The sequence below is a fragment of the Neoarius graeffei genome, chromosome 12 (genome assembly GCF_027579695.1).
Source record: "Neoarius graeffei isolate fNeoGra1 chromosome 12, fNeoGra1.pri, whole genome shotgun sequence".
In the NCBI taxonomy this organism is placed as follows: domain Eukaryota; kingdom Metazoa; phylum Chordata; class Actinopteri; order Siluriformes; family Ariidae; genus Neoarius; species Neoarius graeffei.
This window is the reverse complement of record NC_083580.1, coordinates 22,231,161-22,256,634: the sequence shown is the minus strand read 5'-3', so window position 1 is coordinate 22,256,634 and position 25,474 is coordinate 22,231,161. Positions and strand designations below refer to the sequence as shown.

Below are 25,474 nucleotides of genomic sequence, written 5' to 3'. Positions count from 1 at the left end.
TTCATTTGAAGCACACCTGTTGCTGTAAAAGGCCCTACATTTGGAGACAGTGCCTTTTTTCAAGTTTGGTTGTATAGCGTTTTTAACAATAGATATTTTGCCTTTGATACCATGGGAAAATCCAAGCAACACAGCCAAGACCTCAGAAAACAATTGTGGACTTCCACAAGTCTGGTTCCCCTTTGGAGTAATTTCCAAACAAGTGAAGTTACCACAAACATCTGTACAACCATCCATCTATACATTATCTATACCGCTTATCCATCAGGGTCACAAGGCAAGTTAGAGACAATCCCAGCTGACTTCTGTTGAGAGGTAGGGTGCACCCTGGGCAGGTCACCAGCAGCCCCAAATAGTTGACTGTGGGAGGAAACCTATGCAGGCAACAAACTACACACAGAAAGTCCCCTGTCAGCCATATATAGAGTGTATCCGCCTCTCGACCAGGAGATCGTGAGTTCTACTCGAGGTCGGGCCATACCAAAGACCATCATAAAAATGGTACCTACTACCGTCTGGTAAGGCACACTACAATACAGATGTGAGTGAGGAAGTCAAACTCTCGTGGTTACCAGAGGACTAGCCCCCCAGTGTAACCCTAACTGTATAGGTGAGAGGCCCAGGGCTATCGAAACGGAGATCAGTGCCGCACCCATACACAACTGCTCATATCCAGTGAGTGTGGATAGATAGATAGATAGATAGATAGATAGATAGATAGATAGATAGATAGATAGATAGATAGATAGATAGATAGATAGATAGATAGATAGAATTTCTATCCACACTCACTGGATATGAGCAGTTGTGTGCTCTGATTGGCTACTCTACTACTAGGCTATCAGCTCATATACCATGAGTAGAGAAAAACAAAATGGTGGAACATGTTGTTGAACCAACTGAGGATGAAGTAAAAACTCTACTCTAAAAACAAGACCCTAAAATATTATCATCAAGTATGTAAAGGAAACAGAAACAGCTAAAAGAATATAGTTCCCCCCCCCAATATCTCCTGTTCCACACTCCAGCCCACTCAGTGTCAGTAACGCACCTTTAAGTTGGTTTGCCAACTGCCAAAAAATCCTGAAGAAGAAGAAAACCCCCAAAAATACAAAAAAGCAACAAAATATGGAATAAACATATTTGATGTTAAGAACTATCTTTTTTTTATTTTCAAGAATTAGTTTTATAGCAGGCGGCACGGTGGTGTAGTGGTTAGCACTGTCGCCTCACAGCAAGAAGGTCCTGGGTTTCCAGCCCAGTGGCTAACAAGGGCCTTTCTGTGCGGAGTTTGCATGTTCTCCCCATGTCTGCATGGGTTTGCTCCGGATTCCCCCATAGTCTAAAGACATGTGGCTCTAAATTGACCGTAGGTGTGAATGTGAGTGTGAATGGTTGTTTGTCTCTATTGCCGCTTTTCCACTACAAACGCGGCTGAGTCGGGCTGAGCCGTGCCGTGCTGAGTCGAGCTGAGTGGGGCTGTTGGAGTTGCATTTCAACTACAACCGCACTGAACCGTGCTGGCTGGAAGTGGGTGGACACATTGGGTGGAGTTAGCGAAAGTGGGTGGACGTCACGTGTCGTTAAGCAGCGCAAACAGTGACATCAGTGATCTTTTAAGCGGTAGTCTCACAACCTGGATAGTAAACAATAAACATGGAGGACATGGAGTCGTTAGCGTTGCTGGTCTTGGTGCTGTGGCTTGTTGTCACCGACAACGCCAACAGATACTGGCAAGAGCGTATAGATGAGGCGAGGCGCATAAGGCTTCATAAATTCTCGTAATTCGTAATTATTCTCCTTCCGGGTTTGCGGTGTTTACAGATCCCAGCGCGCTCGCGGGGCGTGTGTGGGCATGTGAGGACACTCCTCCTCACCAATCAGTGCACAGGGGAGTGTCTGCTCACGCCCCCAGCCTCACTCGGCACGGCTTGGCTCGCTTCAGCCCCACTCCAAAACGGTGCGAGTTTTAGGGGCTAAGCGGGGCTGAAACGAGCTGAGTCGTGCTGGTTTTTGGTAGTCGAAACGCGAGCCGTGTCGGGCTGAAGTGAGCTGAAGCGAGCTGAAGTGAGCTGAAAAAGGGTAGTGGAAAAGGGCCATATGTTTCAGCCCTGCGATGACCTGGCGACTTGTCCAGGGTGTACCCCGCCTTTCACTCATAGTCAGCTGAGATAGGCTCCAGCTTGCCTGCGACCCTGTACTGGATAAGCGGCTATAGATAATGGATGGATGGATCATCTGTATTATAGCATTTTTCATCAATTGCTACTGTCATTTTGCTGGTTTGTTTACATTCTAAATGGAAATTATTTTGTTGGACATTTTGTATAAAGTTTTTATTTATCAAATTTGCAAAAAATAAAAATGCTCTGTTTCTCAAAATCCACTGAATGTGGATAGAATAAAACAGTTATTTCACTCAATCTCGTCATGCATGGCATATAGCTATTAGCTCATGTACAACTCGATTTCGTGGAATAACTGTTATATACATATATGTACCGCCTAAAATTGGAGCTGCCAATGAGTGTAAAATGTGTTTGTAAGTAGCATTTATGTTATGGGCAGAGCTGTCAGCCCAGTTAGCTGTATTTGTTATCCTACAGACGCTCGCTGCTGTGTTTATATTCACCATGCGCCTGCATCAGACGTTTAGCACAGTATGTTATAAAGCTTCGCTGTGTGTCATCCTGATATGTCCTTCATGAACAATAATGTAAAGTTTTTGGACACTGTTTACTGAGTGTGTTGTGTTTGTGTTCGGTGCATTGGTTGAACAGTGGTTTAGCATGAGGCTTTGAGTAATGGTGCATGTTTGGCTTACTTGTAGACATCTGCATTATTGGTTGAGCAGAACAAGGTGTGTAACATTCAGAGCATGGTCTGTAAACTTTACTTTGCAAAATTGTGTCTTTGTTTACAACCATATTACATTAATTATTTTTGTTTTGTTTTCTTTAGTTTTTACGGTGCTCGGTGTATGGCGTTTGATGTCTGGTGTTCAATGTTATACTTGTGTTCGAGAGGAATAAAATGCAGATGCACCCATTAGAGACTCTGTTGTTGTTCTTAATGCCAAGGGCTGCTACAGTGTTAGGAAATAATTCCATGTTGTTTTTTAAGAAGCAAACTGAAAATAAGCACTGGATAAAAACCTGTCTATTTTTTGTAAATAAAGATATAAATTTCGTTGTCTGGTGGTCAAGTGTTTATGAGATGTTGCCTTGCACTTACAATTGGGTTTCCTATGGTCGCAAAAGCCAAAAAATAAAAAATTTGACAATGCAAATACTCTCTTAAGTATGGAGCTTCATGCCACATACTTTGCGTGCAGGAGCGCTGCTATAAAGGAAACATTTGAATCCATGGCGAAAGTCACTTTGGAACAAAAAGGTCGCTGGTTTGATTTCTTGGACCAGCAGGAATGGCTGAAGTGCCCTTTCGCAAGACACCTAACTCCCAACTGCCCCCCAAGCTGCTCTGGGAATGTTGTATGTCGCTCTGGATAAGAGCATCTGCTAAATACCATTAATGTAATGTAATGAATCTGTATTATGTGTGAGTGAGTCAGTCTAGCCTGTGCTGATTTACAGCACTAAGAGTCAGAATAAGTGCATAAGCATGCATTATAAAACAATATCTTCCATAAATGAAACATTATAGAATATTTAGAAGCTTGGAATTTACTTCATGAACTTTCAGGATTGGAGCAGTTGGAGTAAGCTGTATTTGTGTGGGTGTTTTATCTACTCCACTCCCTGTACATTGCTGTATAGGCTACATGATAGGCTATACACACCTGTGTAGTGTGTTAAATAATTCATATTTTCTTAAGCAGCATGATACACAAACAATTCAGAGGCCAGATCACCAAATAAAACGCTTGACCTTCTAATCTTTCAATGGGCACATTCCTCCATTTCCACTGAATTGCTCCTGAAGTATCGTGTTTCGTATCGTCAAGATCCATTAACTGTGATAACACCTCTTTATACTTTGGCCAATGTTTTGTTTTTTCCAACTGGGTGGATGGAACTTTGTCACTGTTAGTAATAGTTTTGCTGTATAACTATATAACTAGAACTATATATTTTCCAGTATAACTCAGAGAAATCTGAGCTGTCCGAGGTACTGAAAACAGTCAGAAAACAGTCACATTTGACCTTGGACCTAAAGTAGATTTAGGCTCAAAAACAGAGTGCTAATAATGCACTGGGTTGGGTGGTCAGGCTGGTTCCTAGTCTGGATGGATGGATGGATGGATGGATGGACAGAGACAAAGAACAGAATCGGGAATTCCAAATGAATTTATTTACACATCTGATCGTCAGATCATTACACATCTGAATATTGCACATAATACAGTAAAACCATGTTCAAAAGCTTTCTTCATTTGTATCAGATGTCCCATTCGTCATTTTATTTAATTATTCAAATTCATAAGTGAATGACTTGTAATTCTAGTATGGGGTTAATAATATGTAGAACATGCTAAATAAGATGCTGTGTTTGTGTCTGGTGCTGGAAAGGGACTTCCATGGAGAAATCAGACAATGTTAATCAGATTAACACTGATCAACCTCAGAACATGATCAATTATTCACCATTTCAGTGGAACCTGACACTTGAACCTCTATGTGAGAATAATGAATCAATTATCTTCGTTCTGCATCACAGTGTACATATTTGCCAATGACAAGTGAGCAGAAACACAAAGAAGGTTGCTGTTGCTCTTCACAAAAGGTTCACACCTTCCAGAAAAGATAAACATAAGATGGACAATTTACAAGTAAGCCCATCTCACACAGAGAGACTCATTAAATATTTGTCAAACAGTGCCAGTTCTGAATAATGTGAATTAAATATTTTGAAAGATTTTAAAATGTACAACATTAACCAAAAGAATGCCATTCAGATTGATTGCTCCAAGGACGGAATATGGTGTGACACATAAAGGCACCAAGAACAAACGAGAAAGACAGACAGGCACAAAAAACCCTGCAGAAAAAAGTTGAATTTTTCCCAAAAAGACTAAGAATGGCTGTGATTTATAGGCTTTTTTTTTTTTTACAACTTATAGTTGATTGGTCACGTCTGCCTTATCCATGCATTATCTGTAGCCACTTATCCTGTGCAGGGTTGCAGGCAAGCTGGAGCCTATCCCAGCTGACTATAGGCAAGAGGCGGGGTACACCCTGGACAAGTCACCAGGTCATTGCAGGGCTGACACATAGACAAACAACCATTCACACCTACAGTCAATTTAGAGCCACCAATTAGCCCAACCTGCATGTCTTTGGATTGTGGGGGAAACCGGAGCAAACCCACACAGACAACATGCAAACTCCACACAGAAAGGCCCTCGTCAGCCACCGGGCTCGAACCCAGGACCTTCTTGCTGTGAGGCGGCAGCACTAACCACTACACCACTGTGCTGCCCCGTCTGCCTTATCATTTTTTAATATAATAACTAATCTCTAGTATATTTTAAGACATCACTTGTGTAGTACACTGAAAAATGTCTCTTAAAAAACAATTTTTTTTCCTAAGAGTCCTCACTGCACTGTTTTCATGTATAAGTAACCACAAAAGAACACAGACAAAACACTTGTGTATACAAATCATTCGTCTGGTAGAAATATCGGTTTCTGAAAACCTCAGTTCGTCGTGAGGCTTAAGGTGGTCAAAACAATCTCATAACAGAGTCAAAACATTCTCGTATGACAAATTGTCCATAATTGAGAAAGGGTCATAAAAATGAACAGCTTCATAAATTCTGCATAACAGTTTTAATTAAATGTTTAAAAATACTCAAAATATTTAAGCCAAAATCTATAAAGTGAGATTATATTCCCACAGACTTATACTTGTCTATAAATTATACAGCAGGAATCATGACATTTTTATGTTATTATTCCCATATATAAATGCATTTATAGATATGTGTCTACTCCAAACATTCTGACAGGGCCTTCACTTCAGGACTCTTTTACCTCTGTGTACATACCCCGTTATTTTCAATGTCACTTTGAATGCAGTGGTGCTTGGACAGTTGTTTTTGTTTGTTCTTTTTTTTGGCTTGTTTTGTCTAGATAAGAAAAGTTTTGTCCTGTCTCTATGCAAATCTCTTTGCTGTGTTTAAAACCACGAACTTTATTACAACCAGTCTTTAGAGTTGCAACAATATCTTATGAAAAGAAAAGCGCTTCCATGATTATCAATCATTTGTTCATGACATTAATAAGTAATTTATATTTAAATGATAAATAGTTCTATGGTGTGCATAAGACATATGTAGGCTAATTGAGGTTCCATGGCCCTTTCACAGGATAAAACCACACAAAAAACAACTGCACAAAATACCTTGCACAAAACAAGCACCATGTAGCGACGGCACAGATAAAAGTATATCTTATCTATATCAAAAACATTGCGTGAAAAAAAAATTGTGTTTCAGACAATAAATCTGGCCTGAATTCAATCAACTGGATCAGAAGTCATGTCAATGGACACCACATTAGTACATCTCAAGAATATTGTCTTTCACATGCAAACACACTCAGAAGCTCATTTTGAGTTTCACACCACTGGATTTCAACTGGAAGCTTCTCACTTGAAAAAAAAACGTGGCTGACCAAACGGCAGCTTCAGTGATGAAGCCCATCACCTGCACACCCCTGTATGCACATGCAGGATTCCACGTGCATGCATGTGCAGGAAGTTGAAGATCTCGTGAGGCATGGCATGGAATCCCGGACGTGGTTTGACATTATCATAGTAGTGGTGCGTAATGAATATACCTGCTGGGTTCATAGGGAACGCCCAGAAGCCGTAGAGGTGCACCTCCTGGCACAGTTCAAGTGCCGCTGTGGCCAGCATGAGGCCACTGCTTAAGCGTTTGGCACGGACACCCTGTGCCGCCCAGAAGCGTTGTGCACCCAGGAGGTACTGTGGGTGGAAGAAAAAAACACCACGTGCAGTGGTGCCACCAAAGTCATCAAGCACATACTTGACACGGAAGGACACGTCAGTATTGCGTGTATTATAAAACGCAGGCAGCACCACAGATGCATTCTCATAGCTTGCCAGGACATCATAGAATGGCCGCCGCCACTTCTCCAGTTTCTGGAACCTGTATGTGTATATAGTTTTTTGTGTGAATTGGTTTGTGAACAAAAGAGAAAGCGCAAGAGAGGCAGTATACATGAACAAGTGCATTTGTGTACATACTTTTTGCAAAGCAACACACCTGTTCTTCTGTTAAAGGATTTAAGTGTGCACGAATTAGGGATTCTCCAAGCTTTACCTAAAATCAGTATATATAATTTGTGCATAGTTGGCTTTTATAAGAACTGGAGAATGTAAAAATACCAAATATCTCTGATGAAATAAACTAGTTTGTATTATGAAATATGGTTATATGTTATTTATTTTCAAATATGTTCAAATGTTAAATATCATTAAAATTTGATTAAATAAGTATGACATGATCTTTCCACTGTTCTGTAAATTAAAAAAAAAGATTGTTAGCCAAGTCACATAAAGACACAGTCAGCAATAAAGTCTGATATTTTATGAAAGCTGCTAGTTATGGACTTGTTCAATATGAATTGGAATGTTTCAGGAAGCAGCTACTGTATTTAAGACTGCAGTGTTTTCATTTTTTTTAATGAGAATACAGTACTGTTATTTCACTCAGTACAAAGAAAAGATTTTCAATAGTTTTACTGGCCAACTTAATTGTATTTGGAAATATGAACAAGGTTAAAATTTGATGCCTGCAACATACTCAAAAGTTGGGACAGAGGAATTATTACCATTGTGTTACATCACCTTTCCTTTTATTTACAATTTTTAATCATATGGGTAATGAGGATACTAATTATTGCAGTTTTGCATTTGGAATTTTTGTCCATTCTTGCTTGATACAAGACTTCAGCTGCTCAGCAGTCCATGCTTGCCGTTGTCTGATTCTCCTCTTCATGCTGCATGATACATTCTTAATAGGAGACATTGCTGGACTGGCAGCAGGCCAGTCAAGCATATGCACTCTGTATCTACAAGGCCATGCTGTTGTAGCCCATGCAGAATGAGGCCTGGCATTGTCCTGCTGAAATAAGCATGGACTTCCTGGGAAGAGACATTGCCTTGATAGCAACATATGTCTCTCTAAAATCCAAATATATTCCCCAATATATCGATGCTACCTTCACATGCATGCAACTCACCCATGCCGTGGGCACTGATGCACCCCCATACCATCATGGATGCTGGCTTTTGCACCTTTCTCTGATAACAAACTGGATGGTCGTGTTCACCTTTGGCACTGAGAACTCAACGTCTGGTTTCCTGAAAACAAGATGAAATGTGGACGCATCTGACCACAGCACACATATCCACTGTCTTTCGGTCCATCTGAGATGAGTTCAGGCCCAGAGAAATCGGTGGCATTTCTGCATAGAATTGATGAATAGCTTTCTCCTTGCATAATAGAGTTTCAGGTTGCATTTCTGGATGCAGCATTTAAAACTGGACTGTTTTAAGTGACAACAGTTTTCCGTAGTGCTCCCGAGTCCATGTGGCTATATTTGTCATATTAGCATGACGGTTTCTCAGGCAAAGCCACCACAAACTACAATTAAGTTGGACCATAAAATTATTAAAAATATTTTCTTTGTACTTTTGTCAGTTAAATAAAGGTTCACGTGAATTAACAAATCAGAGGTTTTTGTTTTTATTGCATTTTGGAAAATATTGCAACTTTTCTGGAAATGGGGTTTGTACTATATATGGTTAAAAATCCCCCGTGCATGCACGGATGCATGTGCCCGCACGTGCACACACACGATGCTGTTACAAGGCCTTTGAGACTCCCAACTCCCTACTCACTTCTCTGTGATGATGCTTGGGTTTATGGTCACCAGATCAGTCTTAGTTCCCACATCTGTTGCATACTTCTCAGAAATAGGTGGAATGTTACACCTGAGATGAGAGAAACAGAGAAATAAGAGAAAAATAAGTGGTTACTCCAAGGGAAATGTTCAGTGCTAGCCAGGATTGAGGGCAGTTTATTTTATTGGTAAAGGCAGACACTTTGACAGACAGTAATAGACACTTATTATAAAAAAATACTTGACAATGTGATTTGAAAAGGAAGACACTGACCATTCTTTTGATATTAGTGATAACCAACCTTGATCAATTAAAAAACAATATGATGAAGAGTACAACGATGAAGAGAGGCACTCTAAAATGGTCAAGTAAAACTGTTAACAAAAATGAAAGTCTCTTTAGCTCATAGAGAAGCTCAGACCCATTAGAAGATATAATTAGGCTGATAAAGAGACAATGCCACAATCCACCAAGTCGGGTAATAAACACAGAGAAGGCTGCTTCAATGTGGGAAGTGGTGATACTGAGAGGTGTAGTGCCCCCTGTTTTTAGCACTATTTAACTGCAACTCATTTATGTTGGAGTTTGTGTGGTTGATTTTTAGGGTTTTTAAGGCTACATCCACACGACAACAGCAACGAGATTTTTTTTTTAAATATCGCATCCACATGGGCAACGGATCAGTAAAATATCAGGTACATATGGCAACGCAACGCTTGCTGACAACGATGCAATACACATGCCACACCTCTACATGCGCTGTAAGACGGTCCCATCGGAGACACCAGAATAGAAGAAGTAGACGCATGCGCATAAACCCCTTCTTCTGTAGCATCAGCCACATAAAGTTTTGATTATTAATCAGTAGCGTAAAACGAAAGACGCGGAAAGAGGAATGAATGGGGGTAGATGGAAGCCGGTACGCCAACATTCTGATATCCTCCAGAATTCTTTAATGGTCTGGAATAAATTAAACGCTACACGCTGATGGATTACTTTGTTCTTCTACGCCCTTTTTGAGGAATGTATTGTCGGACTTAAACCAACATCTGAAGAGGTGAGATTGCTCCTTTTTTTTCCCTATTTTTGCTGGCGGGATTGTTTTTGTTTTTAGAAAGCGCACGGGCGGTGCGCGGTTTGGTACTGCTTCCGCAGTGTTTGGACTAAAGACTCTGCCCTAAGGGCTACTCTCTCTCTCTCTCTCTCTCTCTCTCACACACACTTTGCACCATTAAACAATAAATATTCACAGTGAAAATATTTTGTAAGCGCGTTTCATGAACCAAGTTATAGGATTTGTTGACAACTCACATCGAGTTTGTTACACTTCTACCCGGCATGAAGCACTGACAGTCATGTGGTTGTGACGTCATCATAAACAAATCCGTTCTACTCACCCAGACGACTTCGCAACGGCGCCGTTGGCAGATTTTTCCACTCTGGAACCCGTTCTCAAAATATTTCGTTTTGGGGCACCCAAAACGCCGGTGCCGTGTGGACACCAGGTGGAAACGATAAACAATTTTATCAGATTCACCTGAATCCGTTGCCGTGTGGACAGGGCCTAAATCTGTATGAGCCTCCTCAACCCACATCAGTGCCTGACCTCACTGATGCTTTTGTGGCTGAACGGACTAACTAATATATCAGTCCACAGCCATGCTCCAAAATCTAGTGAAAAGCCTTCCCAGAAGAATGGAGGTTATTACAATAGCAAATGGGGGACTAACTCTGGAATGGGATATTCAGAAGGTACATGAGTGCTATGTTCAGGTGTCCACAAACGTATGACCATATCATGCATTTTTTGTCATGATATGACCTGTGTATTGTTTATACAGTAGTTCACTTCATCAGTGGTTTTTATGACATTTACACACCAGGGCTTTACATTAACTTTTTTGCTCACCAGCCACTGTGGCTAGTGGTTTTCCCGAGTCACTAGCCATTCAGCCTTTTCACTAGCCACAATTTTGCTGCCAGGAAATCGCAGTTTTTTCTTCACCATGATATGTTAAAGTTCGGAAGCTCGAGATTTAATTATGAATGGCAGCATATAATGTATCTCTACAGTATCACTCAAGTATTCAGTGCTGTTAAGGTAGCTCCCTATATGAAAACATGCAACCAATTCAGACAAAAATATAAACAGAGTATTCTGTTTATTGAACTCAAATTCAAGCCCCTTACAATATGAAATATCGTATAATATGAAAAATAACATTCAGTACAAATTAACTGATTCTAATATTAAAAGTCCAATTCAAAACATTTATCATTGAAAAACATTTGATGTTTTGATATGCAAGTATTATGTGTATTATCAAGTATTATTATGTATATTATGTATTATCTATTGTGTGTGTGTGTGTGTGTGTGAACATGTGTAGAGAGAGACATTAAATGTCCTCATTACATTCATCATCAGATGAGTCTGAATGGTCCATGAAAAATAGTCTTCGTGACCTGAGGCTTCCAGCAGGCCATAAGTTGATAGCTGGGGCGAGATCAACCTCTTTACAATCGCGTGAACGTTTCTAAACAGCAGCTCCATCCTCTCCAGCTCAGCCGACTTCATGACAGCCAGGGACTGAAAGCAATGCTGTCCTGTAGTGACCAGCCGTCTTCGCCTGTTTTGATGTTATAGTACCGATGTGTGCATTTGACTTTTCGTAGTCCTTTATAGTTTCGAGTTTAAAATTACTGGTGCCTGTCTTTGCCAGACTTTCTACAGTCTTCGCAGTACAGGGTATTTTTGGTTTTGCTATGAACTAGCCAATCTCGCCCGAACTTCCATTTGTCATTGAACTGTCTTATCTTCCTATTAGTGTCTTGTTCATCTCCATGGCCGTAGCCAGCTCTGAGGTCCCCGCGGTCCGGACCTCGGTCATTTTTAAGAGCTAAAAATACATTTGTACGCTAAATATTCAACTGGATAAAAAAAATAAAGAATAACATTAAAACATCTCCGTAAAAAGTGCATTGTTAATTATGTTAAACGCTGATTCTGTCTTCTGTGTCTGTTTCACGCACGCGGCTCTGAGGCCAAGAAAACAAAAGTAAATGAGCGCACGACTCGGCGGAGGAACGCAGTGCAGGAGACACGGGGTTTCCATAGTAACCATCAGCGCACTTTCATGAAGCTATTAAACTGACATTTTCAAAGCAGCGCAGTTGTAGCCTATCTTGTTTGTGATTTTAAAAATAAATCATTCGATAAGCCAAAGCAATAGAGTGGAAAGTTTCAACTTCGTAGTCCTTTATAGTTTCGAGTTTAAAATTACTGGTGCCTGTCTTTGCCAGACTTTCTACAGTCTTCGCAGTACAGGGTATTTTGCCTAAAACATGGTGGTGTATACTGATTTTTTTCCCAGAATTTTTTTTTTTGTGTGTAGGTGTAACAGATGCCAGATTGTTAATGTATCTTAGTTCCATAGGCTACATGGTTAGGGTATCTTTTGTCCTCATTGCTTGGGCCAGATCAAACCATTAAACAAGCTTAAATTATTCTTACTCTTGCCACATACATGATTTTTTTTTTTCAAAACTGATGATATTCAGTTCAAACACCATTAAAAGTAATTTCAGGAATAGATCTCTTGTGTGATGTGTAATTCACCCCTCTCATTTAAATATGTCGAACATTTTTCGTCGCGCGCTTTGCGCATCACTGACTTCGATGATTTTAAAATGCTGCCTCCGGCCCTGTTCATCTCTGCCCCTTTTTTCCTGAGCAGCAGGGTTTGAAACTCCAGCTATAGGCCACCACATAGTGCGCTTGTCAGTCGTCAGCAATTTTGTTGCTCCGTTCATTAACCGCAGGTTACCGTATCACTGATTTTATCTGAGACGTTAAAGTATGTTCTCAACAATTAACAGAATTCAACAGAATAAACCACCCGCCAAAGTGGCTAGTGATACTAAAGTCATTACCCGCCAAAGCCGAATTTTACCTGCATTTGGTGGGTGGGCGGGTGCTAATGTAAAGCCCTGTTACACACGTAGTGCTAATACATACTGTATTGTCATCTCTATTATTGCCTCTTCTGACATTATAACAACTGACATTTAAATGGGGACCAGTCAAAAGTCTGGACACACCTGCTCTTTCAGACGTTTTTTTGTATTCTGACTATTTTCTACATTGAAGATCAATATTTGAAGACATTGAAAGTGTGAAATAAAATATGGAACATGTATGGACTTATGTGGTAAACTAATATATCCATCCATCATCTGTAGCTGCTTATCCTGTTCTGCAGGGTTGCAGGCAAGCTGGAGCCTATCCCAGCTGACAATGGGCAAGAGGCAGGGTACACCCTGTACAAGTTGCCAGGTTATCACAGGGCTGACACAGAGACAAACAACCATTCACACTCACGGTCAATTTAGAGCCACCAATTAGCCTAACTTGCATGTCTTTGGACTGTGGGGGAAACCAGAGCACCTGGAGGAAACCCATGCAGACACAGGGAGAACATGCAAACTCCACGCAGAAAAGCCCTTGCCGGCCGCTGGGCTCGAACCCAGGACCTTCTTGTTGTGAGGCGACAGTGCTAACCACTACACCACGACATCATCAGAGTGAAATATCAGAAAATATGTCGCTTAGATTCCTGATGTATTTTATATGAAAAATGCAAGTATTTCAACATGGGAAGATAAACTTCATATGCTCAAGCTAACTTGTGATGTTCTTTTTATTATATAGACACATTCACAAACAAAATGTATTTAAATTTATCAAAAGAATTCATCGATTTCCTCACGAGTGACATATAAAGGTTTATGTCATGGTTTTGAATCTCCATGTCCCACATGTAGCTTGTATAAAAAATATGAGTGTCAGGGTGCAGGCACTTACAGATGCAAATGCAGGGGAGAGCGGGTGCGTCACAAACTTATAACCAAATCCAAAACAGCAATCTGAAGATGTAGTTAGGGATGGACAAGGGTAGGTCAATTTACAAACAATGTCAAAGGGCAGGTGAGTAATCGTAGTCAGAAATAAATGTAAACGAAGTCAAAAGCACGAAAAGTCAGGCAGAAAGTAAGAAGGCTCAATATGACCAGGCACGGGGACACAAAATGATACTTCATGGTGAGCGTTCGTGAGTGCTGGGCTTATATAGGGAAGTAATTACAGGGAAATGAGAAACAGGTGTACTTCCTAGAATTCCGTAGCTGAGGGGCGCTGTGGTGCTTGGGAAGTGAAGTCTGGAGCAGCCATGTTTGGAGGCTGCTCCAAACTCAGATTTTCAGTGCTATTACTGACAGAGCACCCCACCTCCCCACCCCTCAAGACGCTCACTCTGAGAATGATCTCCTGTCTGGGACGGCCTTTTTTTCTTGGTGCTGACTTGTCTGGGTGTTCAGTGTGGAATTCCTAGGTGAGGAGTGGGTCTAAGATTTCTCGAGCGTTTACCCAGCTGCGTTCCTCTGGGCTGTACCCTTCCCAGTCCACTAAGTACTCTAATTGCCCCTGTCTGCGCCAAGGATTGAGGATTTTGTGTACTTGGTACATTGGGTTTCCTTCTCATTCCAGGGAGGGGGGAAGTTGTCTGATGAATGTGTTAGTGGCTAAAGGGGCCTTCAATGGCAGGTTTCAGGCATGACACATGGAATGTGGGAGCCATTCTGCAGTGAGGTGGGAGTTCCAACTGGTAGAAGACTTCATTAATTTTATGGATTACTTTATACAGACCAATGTATCAGGCTTGGAGCTGATGGCAAGTGTTGGGTTCTCATAGACCCCTAGTGGACACCCACACTCGGTTGCCTGGGGCATACTCAGGAGTCTCCCTTCAATGTTTGTCTGCATATTGTTTGTACTTGCTGTTGACCTGTTCCAGCCTCTGATGGACTTCCTCCCACACCTGCTCACTCCTCTTAAACCAGGAGTCCACTGCCAGGATTTGTATTGGGGGATCGTCCTAGGGGAAGAGGGGTGATTGATACCCTAGGATGCACTGAAACGGTGTCAGCTGTGTGGCAGAGTGTTTTAACCTCCTAAGGCCCAAGCTGTTTTTTTACATGCATTTTTTATTTCTCTTTGCTATTTGGGCTTATTAGAACCTGATTAGAATAAAAACTAAGCATCATCTTTTGATAAGATGTACTTTTAGAGAAAAAGTATGTCCACATATGTGGATTCTTGTTCAGAATTTCCATAAAGTGCTGTCCACGCATGTGACCGCTAAGCCCTAGGAGGTTAAGGAGTTCTGAGCATACTCGGCCCAAGGAAGGAACTGCGCCCAATCCTTCTGATTCCTCATACAGAATATTCTGAGGAAGCACCCGACCTCCTGGTTGGCGCACTCCGCCTGGCCATTGGATTGTGGGTGGTACCCTGAGGTTAAGTTCACGGATACCCCTAATCTGTTCATAAACTTGGCCCATAACTTGGAGATGAACTGAGGATCCCGGTCACTGACAATGTCTTCGGGGATACCATAGTATCGGAAAATATGATTGAACATGAATTCTGCATTTTCAAATGCTGTGGGTAGGCTGGACAGAGGAATGAGCTTGATGGCCTTGGAAAAGCGATCAATGACAACTAGGATGACTGTGTTACCTTGGGATTGGGGTAGGTCAGTGATGAAATCAATGGCTATATGTGACCAGGGCCACTGAGGCACTGGGAGTGGACAGAGCTTCCCGGCAGGTGGGGCCTGTGGCACTTTTCCTTGGGCACAAGTGGAGCAGGATGAAACAAAGTGGTTCATTTCTGAAACCATGTTCTCCCACCAATACTTATTCCGGAGGAGTTGATAGGTTCTGTGACTGCTGGGGTGTCCCGTGGCCAGAGAAGTGTGGGCCTAGGTGATGAGTTGACCTTGAAATCAGGGTAGCATATACCTGAGTCCAGGAGGACAGTTCTCAGGCAGATTAGGCAGTTGTGACTGCAATTTCTCTATCTATGTCCCATGAAATGGCATGCAAGAAGCATTTGGTGATAGGATAGACTTGGGCTCTGAAGTATGTTTGGATGTGGTGTGGATTCTGGAGAGGGCGTCTGCTTTAGTGTCTGGGACCTGGGCAGTAGGAAATTGTGAATCTAAACCTGGTGAAGAAAAGTGTCCATCTGACTTGGCGTGGGTTTAGGTGTTTAGCAGTCTTCAGATATTCGAGATTTTCATGATCAGTGAGAATGACGAATGGATGTATGGCGCCCTCCAGCTAATATCTCCACTCTTCAAGAGCCAGTTTAATTGCTAGGAGTTCTCGATTGCCAGTGTCATAATTCTGCTCAGTTGGGGTGAGTTTCTTTAAATAGAAAGCCACAAGATGTAGCTTGGGCTTATCCCTGAAATGCTGAGACAGCACCCCTCCCACTCCTGTTTCAGAGGCGTCTACCTCTACAGTGAAAAGTTTAATAGGGTTTGGGTGCTGAAGAATGGGAGCTGATGTGAAAGCAGCCTTGAGCTGGTTGAAGGCTTCTTTGGTGGCTGGGTTCCACAGGAGATGTTGTGGCCCCTTCTTAAGCAGGGTAGTGGCGTGGCAATTGTGCTGAACCCATCAATGAAGCAATGATAAAAATTTGCAAACCCCAGGAAGCATTGTAGTTCCTTTACGGTAGTGGGCATGAACCAGGAGATGACCGCAGAGACTTTGCTATGGTCCACGCTTACTCCTTCTGAACTGGTGATGTACCCAAGGAATTAGATCTGGCGAATGTGAAACTCACACTTCTTAGCTTTTACATAGAGATGATTCTCTAATAACTGGGTGAGTACTGACCTGACATGTTCCTGGTGTGAGCCGTCATCAGGGAGTAGATGAGAATATTATCTCTGTAGGCAATGACAAAGCATCCTAGCATGTCTCTGAGGATGTCATTGATCAAACACTGGAAGATGCTGGGAGTGCAAGAAAGTCCATAATTCATAACCAAATATTTGAAGTGCCTGGACATTGTGCTCAAGGCAGTTTTCCATTCATCACCTTCCCAAATTCTGACCAGGTTGTAAGTGCTTTGAAGGTCCAGCCTGGTGAATATTCTAGCTGACCTTAGCCGTTCCAAGGCTGATGGCACCAGTGGAAGTGGATAAGGATATTTGACTGTGATCTGGTTTAAACCTCGGTAGTCAATGCATGGGCAAAGGCCCCCTCCTTTCTTTTCCACAAAGAAAAAGCTGGCTGAAGCTGGAGACATGGATGGTCTAATGTACCCTTGTTGTGGTGCCTTTTGTACATACTCCTACATGGCAGCTTGTTTGGTGATAGACAGAGGATATATGCAGTTGTGAGGTGGAGTCATACCTGGGAGAAGGTCTATGGCACAGTCATAGGTTCGGTGAGGAGGTAGGCCACTAGCCTTACCCTTGCTGAAAACTTCCTTGAGGTCACAATAACAGGGAGGAATGGTGTCAATGTTACCTGGCAGCGGGCTCTCCACAGAGGTGGACAAAAGTTTCAAGCAGTTCTGGAAGCAGGATGGGGACCATTACAGAATTTCTCTGTGTTGCCAGGAGATTAGGGGATCGTGAAGCAGGAGCAACGGGAACCCCAAGATGAGAGCATGCTGAGCTGCATGAGTGACCAAAAAGGTGATGTGTTCTATATGAAGAGCCCCAACCTGGATTTCAAGAGGTGACATTCATGTTGTAATGAGCCTGTAACCCATGGGGCCCCCATCAATGGCCTTAAAGGCGTCACGCAGTGGCAATAAAAGTTGCATTATTCTGCACCAGAATGCTTTCGAGATTCGAAATAAATTGACCGTCGATTTTTCAAAAGCTTCCCACGGTTGTAATCGGTCCTTATTTGATCATGCCCATCACTTGAAATTTTCCGCGTTTGCAGCGCCCCCTCTCGGTCAATGGAACAGCTGCGTGACGTCATACCAGTAACCACTCGGTGCAGTTGCAATGACGGACACACCAGAAAATAGGAGTGATGCTGAGGAAATTAGCTTTGATTTTACCGATACAGAAGAAGAAAATGGCCCACAAGTAGATATTTTGACAGCTGAATGTCCTGGTGGTATCCAGCCTTACAGATTTGAACCTGAGCGCTCATCTTCAGAAGAAAATGAGGACAGTTCTGACGACGACAGAAACGAAGACGAGAATGAAAACCGGCGACTTGAAGACTTGTTTTGGTTGGTTTCTCTGACTAAATCACTACTTGTGTGTATTTTTAAAGACCATTTTCACTTGAATTAGAATGCTGTGTGATTAATCTATGATTTATGTGTAATACTGATAGCTGTAGGGGGTGAAAGTATAGCTAGAAAGATTGAATTCTAGCAACTTGACAGCTTGCGATCTCGCGAAATGCAGTGGGCCTTCTGATACAGTAGACCCCTTGATATTCCAGTTTTCATCATTTTCCTTTTATTGCGGTTGATTTTAACTTGATATTCAGTATGTTATAGGCTGGGAGTATTGAGCTTTGTATTGTATAGTAAACGTACAATCGTCAGTAATAAGTGATAATTATTAGTTAAAGGCAGCTCTGTGGCATAAATCTTTCAATTAATCTTCTGTCATCCATTTGCTAAAATTATGTGCCACATATGTTATCAAGACAACACTTCATGTGACAAAGAAAGATATGACAAATACATAAATGTATGAAAATCATTTTGTACAATTAATGATTGATACATAGAAACACTTAAAACATGTGTGTGGCAGCGGGGGCGTGGTCAAGCGCCGGTCTGTGACAGGAGGGCGGAGCCAGGGAAGGCGAGTGGCAGAAATCACTACACCTGATGGTAATTAACCTGTGTTTTGTGTGTTTTCCCAGTAACCGCGCCCTATTTAAGGAGGCAGAGCTCATCCCGGGACAAAAACACAGTGTTTCGCTGTCAGATTAAAACTGGCGATTATACTGAAAAGTCTGGCAATAAAAAGCCTATTTGCATCTGAAGCGTTGTCCTGCCGTCCTCTGTGCTCCACCCACACTTCAGAGAGCTCTACAGTGGTGCCAAAACCCGGGACAAGGTGGAGCACCAACCTCGCAGCCCCATGGAATCCTCCCCGTTCGCGGACCTGGTCCACGCCCTCGCCACGGCTCAGCAAAGCCAGCACCAGGCGCTCGTCACGCTCCGAAAGGAGCAAGAGCGGCGCTTCGAAGCCCTGGCGCTGGCCCAGCAGGAAGATCGCGAGGCGCTCCGGCATCTCCTCGCGTCGGCGGGGTCCACCAGCGCCCCGGCCGCGGGCCCGTCTCCCCTCACCGTGACCAAGATGGGCCCGCAGGACGACCCCGAGGCGTTTCTCACATTGTTCGAGCAGGTCGCCGAAGCCTCGGGGTGGCCGATGGAGCAGCGCGCGGCGCGCCTCCTCCCCCTCCTGACGGGAGAGGCGCAGCTGGCCGCGCTATAACTCGTAGGCCAGCCGGCGGTCGGCGGGGAGTTATAGCGCGGCCAGCTGCGCCTCTCCCGTCAGGAGGGGGAGGAGGCGCGCCGCGCGCTGCTCCATCGGCCACCCCGAGGCTTCGGCGACCTGCTCGAACAATGTGAGAAACGCCTCGGGGTCGTCCTGCGGGCCCATCTTGGTCACGGTGAGGGGAGACGGGCCCGCGGCCGGGGCGCTGGTGGACCCCGCCGACGCGAGGAGATGCCGGAGCGCCTCGCGATCTTCCTGCTGGGCCAGCGCCAGGGCTTCGAAGCGCCGCTCTTGCTCCTTTCGGAGCGTGACGAGCGCCTGGTGCTGGCTTTGCTGAGCCGTGGCGAGGGCGTGGACCAGGTCCGCGAACGGGGAGGATTCCATGGGGCTGCGAGGTTGGTGCTCCACCTTGTCCCGGGTTTTGGCACCACTGTAGAGCTCTCTGAAGTGTGGGTGGAGCACAGAGGACGGCAGGACAACGCTTCAGATGCAAATAGGCTTTTTATTGCCAGACTTTTCAGTATAACCGCCAGTTTTAATCTGACAGCGAAACACAGTGTTCTTGTCCCGGGATGAGCTCTGCCTCCTTAAATAGGGCGCGGTTACTGGGAAAACACACAAAACACAGGTTAATTACCGTCAGGTGTAGTGATTTCTGCCACTCGCCTTCCCTGGCTCCGCCCTCCTGTCACAGACCGGCGCTTGACCACGCCCCCGCTGCCACAATGTGTTTTTAAAAAAAAAAATTTTTTTTCTATCAATACCTAGCCATGACCTTGAAATCAGATCCATTGATAACAAAAGTCACAAATAGTGTTCAGTGTTCGTTGTTACAGCCAAACACAATACACCGATTAGGCATTTTGTATCACAGAATATTAATACATCATTTCATAGTGTTTTGAGTGTTCAAAACTATCCACAAACTGAATAAATCCACAAAATCCGCAATGTAAACAACTCTGGTAAACGCACGCTATAGAGAAAACACGGTGACAGGCCAGCATCACCCAAGGGAGGTTACTGGTATGACGTCACACACAAGTTGACCTAGTTAACGGCTGGCTGCCTAAATTTGGCTGTGCGCGTCAACTTTAAATGCTTGTAGCGGGCGCATCGTGACACTGAGATCGCGGGAAACAGAGGGGCTTGAATAACCCACCAAACCCGACATTTTGACACATGATATAGCCTGATTGCTGAAATTACCGCACGACGCCTTTAAGGTTCACTGGTCGCTGGAGTTCTTCCATGGGCAGGTTGTACTTCTGAACAATCTCGAGACTCATGAAGTTACCTTCTGCCCCTGAGTCTATGAAGGCAGAGAGAACATGGGTTGAGTCTGGGAGCTTTAAAGTACTGGCATCTTGAGAAAATGCGGAGTGTGGATGAATCTATGACTCACCGGGTTGGGCGGACAGGTTTCCTGGCAGGTGAGATGCACCCTCCTAGGGTTAGATGGGCAAACAGGACACTTGGCTATCAGATGGCTGGATTCACTGCAGTAAGAACACAGCCCTTCACAATGCCTCCTGTCCCTCTCAGAGCGCTGCAAGCGAGCATGGGAGACCACCAATGGAGTCGGTGATGGCAGAGTAGGAGGAAGGGCTGGAGGTGGTTGTAACAATGGTCGATTTTGAAGAAGGTGGTCTAAGCAGATGGCCAGGTCAATGAGGGACTCGAGAGTGAGTTGTTCATCACGGCATGCCAGTTCAGTGAGCACTTTGGGGCACAGACCCTGGAGAAAGGTGGCCTTGAGGGCGAGTTCATTCCAGCCACTTCCGTCTGTCAGCGTGCGAAATTCCAGAGCATATTCAGCTACTCTCCTATCTCCCTGTCTAACGGTGAGCAGTTTCTCACCTACTTTGACACCCTCCGGCTGATGATCAAAAACATGTTTAAACAGTTCAATGAATCAGTCATAGGAGGAGGTGTGTTCACCTCCATGCTCCCAAACAGCACTAGCCCACTGCATTGCCTTGCCTGTGAGGAGACCGAGGAATTGAGCAATCTTCTGCTCCTCTGTAGCTCCAATGAGGGTCATGAAATATAATGAGCATTGAAGAAGAAATCCCTTACAGTCTGAAACTTCCCCAGAGTACTTTTCGGGTTGAGGAACCATCAGGGCTGCACTGGCAGAGGATGAGGGGCATGTCAGGATGGCCTGCGAGACAACAGCCATTAACTGCAACGTTCGGGTGTTAAGTTTGCTTAACATTTGCTGACGTTCTCCTAACAGTCGCCCCTGAGCATTCAGAGCAGTTTGCTTGGCTTCCTCTGCATCCATTGTCGGCGAAGTATCCTGTCAGGGGGCAGGCACTTACAGATGCAAACACAGGGGAGAGCAGGTGCATCACAAACCGATAACCAAATCCAAAACCGCAATCTGAAGATGTAGTCGGGGACAGACAAGGGTTGGTCGATTCACAAACAGAATGTCAAAGGGCAGGCGAGTAATCATCATCAGAAATGAACATAAACGAAGTCAAAAGCACTAGAAGTCAGGCAGAAAGTAAGAAGGCTCGGTATGATCAGGCACGGGGACACAGAACAATACTTCACGGTGAGCGTTTGTGAATGCTGGGCTAATATAGGGAAGTAATTATGGGGAAATGGGAAGCAGGTGTACTTCCTAGGATTTCGGAGATGAGAGGTGCTGTGGTGCTTGAGAACTATAGTCTGGAGTTTGGAGGCTGTGCCGAACTCAGGTTATTCAGTGCTGTTACTGACAACAAATGGTATATTTCCCAGTAAAACAATTGTTTTATTTATATACTGTATATATGCTGCTGGGGCTGTATATATGCAGCTGGGGCTGCAACTGAAAAAGTTGCACTTGTAAACATTTACTAACTGACATACGGTACCAGGCACAGGCAAAGATTTAGGGGGAAAGAGGATGATATGCTTGGAGGCAAGTGAACTGCCTACCCACCAATTACTGAAGCATAGTGTATAATGGTTTCACTTTTACATATACTGATGGTTGCTTTTTTACATTATGTTTTAACGATTGCAGGTTAAATTCATAGGCAAATATAACATCCATCACATCTTTTTTTTACTCTCTGGTATAGAAGATGAGTGTGAAACAGTCTGTTCATGACAGAAAATGCTAAACCTGAGGTAAGCTAAGCACAATGAAAATGTTAAACCAATGTCAGACATGAGCTACTGCAAACTGCAGGTTTAGTTTGGTTTTAAACAGGAAATACTAATACTGTAATGTTAGTGGAACTGAGCACTGTATCACTGTACTTTCATTCATGCACACTTGAGGACTTGCATAAGAGACATTAAAGTGTCATAAGTACAGACCTGGAGGAGGCCCACAGGATTTAGGGCACCATTTGAGATCAGGCCTAGAGCAGAGAACACCATATGAAGGCTAGCCCATATGGTCCAATCCCACAGAAGAGCTACTGTAGCACAAACTGCTGAAAAAGTTAATGCTGGCTAAAACAGAAAGGTGTCAGCATTAACTTTTTCAGCAGTTTGTGCTACAGTAGCTCTTCTGTGGGACTGGACCATACGGGCTAGCCTTCTTGCCCCATGTGAATCAATGAGCCTTCAACATCCATAACCCTGTCGCTGGTTCACTGGTTGTTCTTCCTTGGGCCACTTTTGGTAGGTACTAACCGCTGCATACCACGAACACCCCATAAGATGTGCTATTTTGGAGATGCTCAGACCCAGTCATCTAGCCATCACAATTTGGCCCTTGTCAAAGTCGCTCAGATCTTTACGCTTGCCTATTTTAACTGCTTCCAATAAATCAACTTCAAGAACTGTTCTCTGGCTGCCTAATATATCCCACCCCTTGAAAGGCACCACTGTAACAACATAATCAATGTAATTCACTTTACAAGTCAGTGTTTTTAATTTTATAGTTGGTCGGTATATACACCCATCAGTAATAACATTAAAACCACCTGCCTAATATTGTCTTGGGTTGCATCTGAATATGCATATTTTCATACTATTAGTACACAAAAAACAGTATGTAGGATGCTTGAATACTCAGTAGGCATTTAATAGTAGTCAAATAGTACCCAACTTATCTACTATATTCACTATATGCAAATGTGCCACACTACACTACGATATCCCATAGTATCCATAATTCATAATTCAAAAGAAGTAGAATTCCCCCTGGAAAAATAGAAAGAAGACAGCTGTTTGAAGCAAATCAGCTGTGTTTTTGCAGTGGTGTAATAATAATCGTTTTTTTCTGGGACAGAGACCAAGTAAGGTGGTGGCGGAGTACATCCGAATTGTGTCCTTACTACTCTCTCGTATATTCACAGAACATACTACAGTTCTGGTCGGGTAGTAGGCAATTAATCATCGTTAGTACATACTGAGTATCCGGATGCAGCCTAGGTCCAAAGCAGCTCTGGTCCGTTGAGGCATGGACTCCACAAGACCTTTTTTTTTGTCCAGGACATCCCACAGATGTTCTATCAGCTTGAGATTTGGAAAATTTGGCAGCCTTGTCAAAACCTTGAACTCTTTGTTATGGTCCTCAAACCATTCCTGAACACTTTTTGCAGTGTGTCAGGGCACATTATCCTGCTGAAGAGGCAAATGCCATTTGGGAATACTGTTGCCATGAAGAGGTGTACTTGGTCTGCAACAATGTTTAGGTAATATCCACATGAATGGCAGAGCCCAAGGTTTCCTAGCAGAAATTTGGACAGAGCATCACACCGCAGACTTGCCTTCTTCCCATAGTGCATCCTGCCATGTCTTCCCCAGGTAAGCGACGCACAAACACCCGGCCATCCACATGATCCAAAAGGAAATGTGATTCATCAGACCAGGCCACCTTCTTCCATTGCTCCATGGTCCAGTTCTGAAGCTCACGTGTCCATTGTAGGCACTTGTGGTGGTGGACAAGGGTCAACATAGTCACTCTGACCGGTCTGTCATCTACACAGCTCCATATGCAGCAAGCTGTGATGCACTGCATGTTCTGACACCTTTCTGTCATAGCCAGCATTAACTTTTTGTGCAATTTGTGCTACAGTAGTTCTTCTGTGGGATCAGACCAGAGGGGCTAGCCTTCGTTCTCCATGCAGCAGTGAGCCTTGCATCAGTGCATCAGTGAGCCTTGGGCATCCATGACCCTGTTGCTGTTTCACTGATTGCCCTTTCTTGGACCACATGATAGGTACTAACCACTTCATACCAAGCCCTGCCATTTTGGACATGCTGTGACCCAGTCATCTAAGCATCACAATCTGGCCCTTGTCAAAGTCACTCAGATGCTTATTCTTGCCCATTTTAACTGCTTCCAACACATCAACTATGACAATTGACTATTCTCTTGCTGCCTAATATATCCCAACCCTTGACATGTACAATTGTAATCAATGTTATTCACTTCATCTGTCAGTGGTTTTAATGTTATAGATGATCGGTAGAATGGCCAAAAGGTATTCTGCAATGCATTAGCTTTATGTTTAGCAAGGCAACAAAGCAAAGCAAAAAAAAAAAATATATATATATATATATAAAAGAAGACATGACTTGCTTGAGAAAATGTCAGTCCTCCAGATATTAAAATGACTAAAAGAAATAGAGATCTGGTTTAGAGGGAAAGCCAGTAGGAGTAATATTATTTGTGCCCTTTTTTTTCACCACAATACATGCTAACTATTTTAAACATTCTTTCCAGACATATACAGCTTACCAGCACAATATGACTGATAAAACCAGATAATGACTATAAAGAGAGTGGCTCTAGCTGAAAAAGAGGCACCCTGTACATTCTGTGAGACAGTAATTAATAATGAAAAACACTCTGACAGCTGTAATAAGACACTTGTCATAAAGATGGACACTGACTGCATAGAGACATTTTGGCTGCAGACACCGGAAAAACAGCAAAGAAATAAAGAGGAAAAAAAAAGTCCTACCGGAAGACAAAGTCAGCAGAGTCAATCTCTTTTCCACATTTGCTGTTTTTTATTATTCCTCCATTTCCAATCACGGCGCACTTCTTAAACTGTGATTTGGAGTAAGGCATGTCCTATAAGACAAAAGAGAAAAAAATAGACAGATGCAACTTTTCTGCAAAGTCGTAATCAAGGCATTAGGTCAGTGTGGTGCTGTTGCTAGGTGATGGTTCCCAGGTTGTTGTTAGGTGTGAATAGATGAAGTAGATGCTACGCAACCGGTGCTAGTTTTTCTTCTGTCTGTCTGTCTCTGTTTGTGAGTGAGTGTGTAAGAGTAAGTGCTTA

General features: G+C 43.3%; 1 protein-coding gene across 1 annotated transcript in view; it reads right to left on the bottom strand.

Annotated features, from left to right (window-relative positions):
• Positions 1-4,335: 4,335 nt before the first annotated feature.
• st8sia5 (ST8 alpha-N-acetyl-neuraminide alpha-2,8-sialyltransferase 5) overlaps positions 4,336-25,474 on the bottom strand; it is a 53,016-nt gene continuing 31,877 nt past the window's right edge. Inside the window, exons 6-8 of the mRNA XM_060935686.1 lie at positions 25,151-25,263; positions 8,890-8,982; positions 4,336-7,132 (exon numbers count right to left, since the gene is read on the bottom strand). Of these exons, the coding sequence (XP_060791669.1) occupies positions 6,664-7,132; positions 8,890-8,982; positions 25,151-25,263 (675 nt within the window). The 3' untranslated portion in view covers positions 4,336-6,663. The remainder of the gene's footprint in view (positions 7,133-8,889; positions 8,983-25,150; positions 25,264-25,474) is intronic.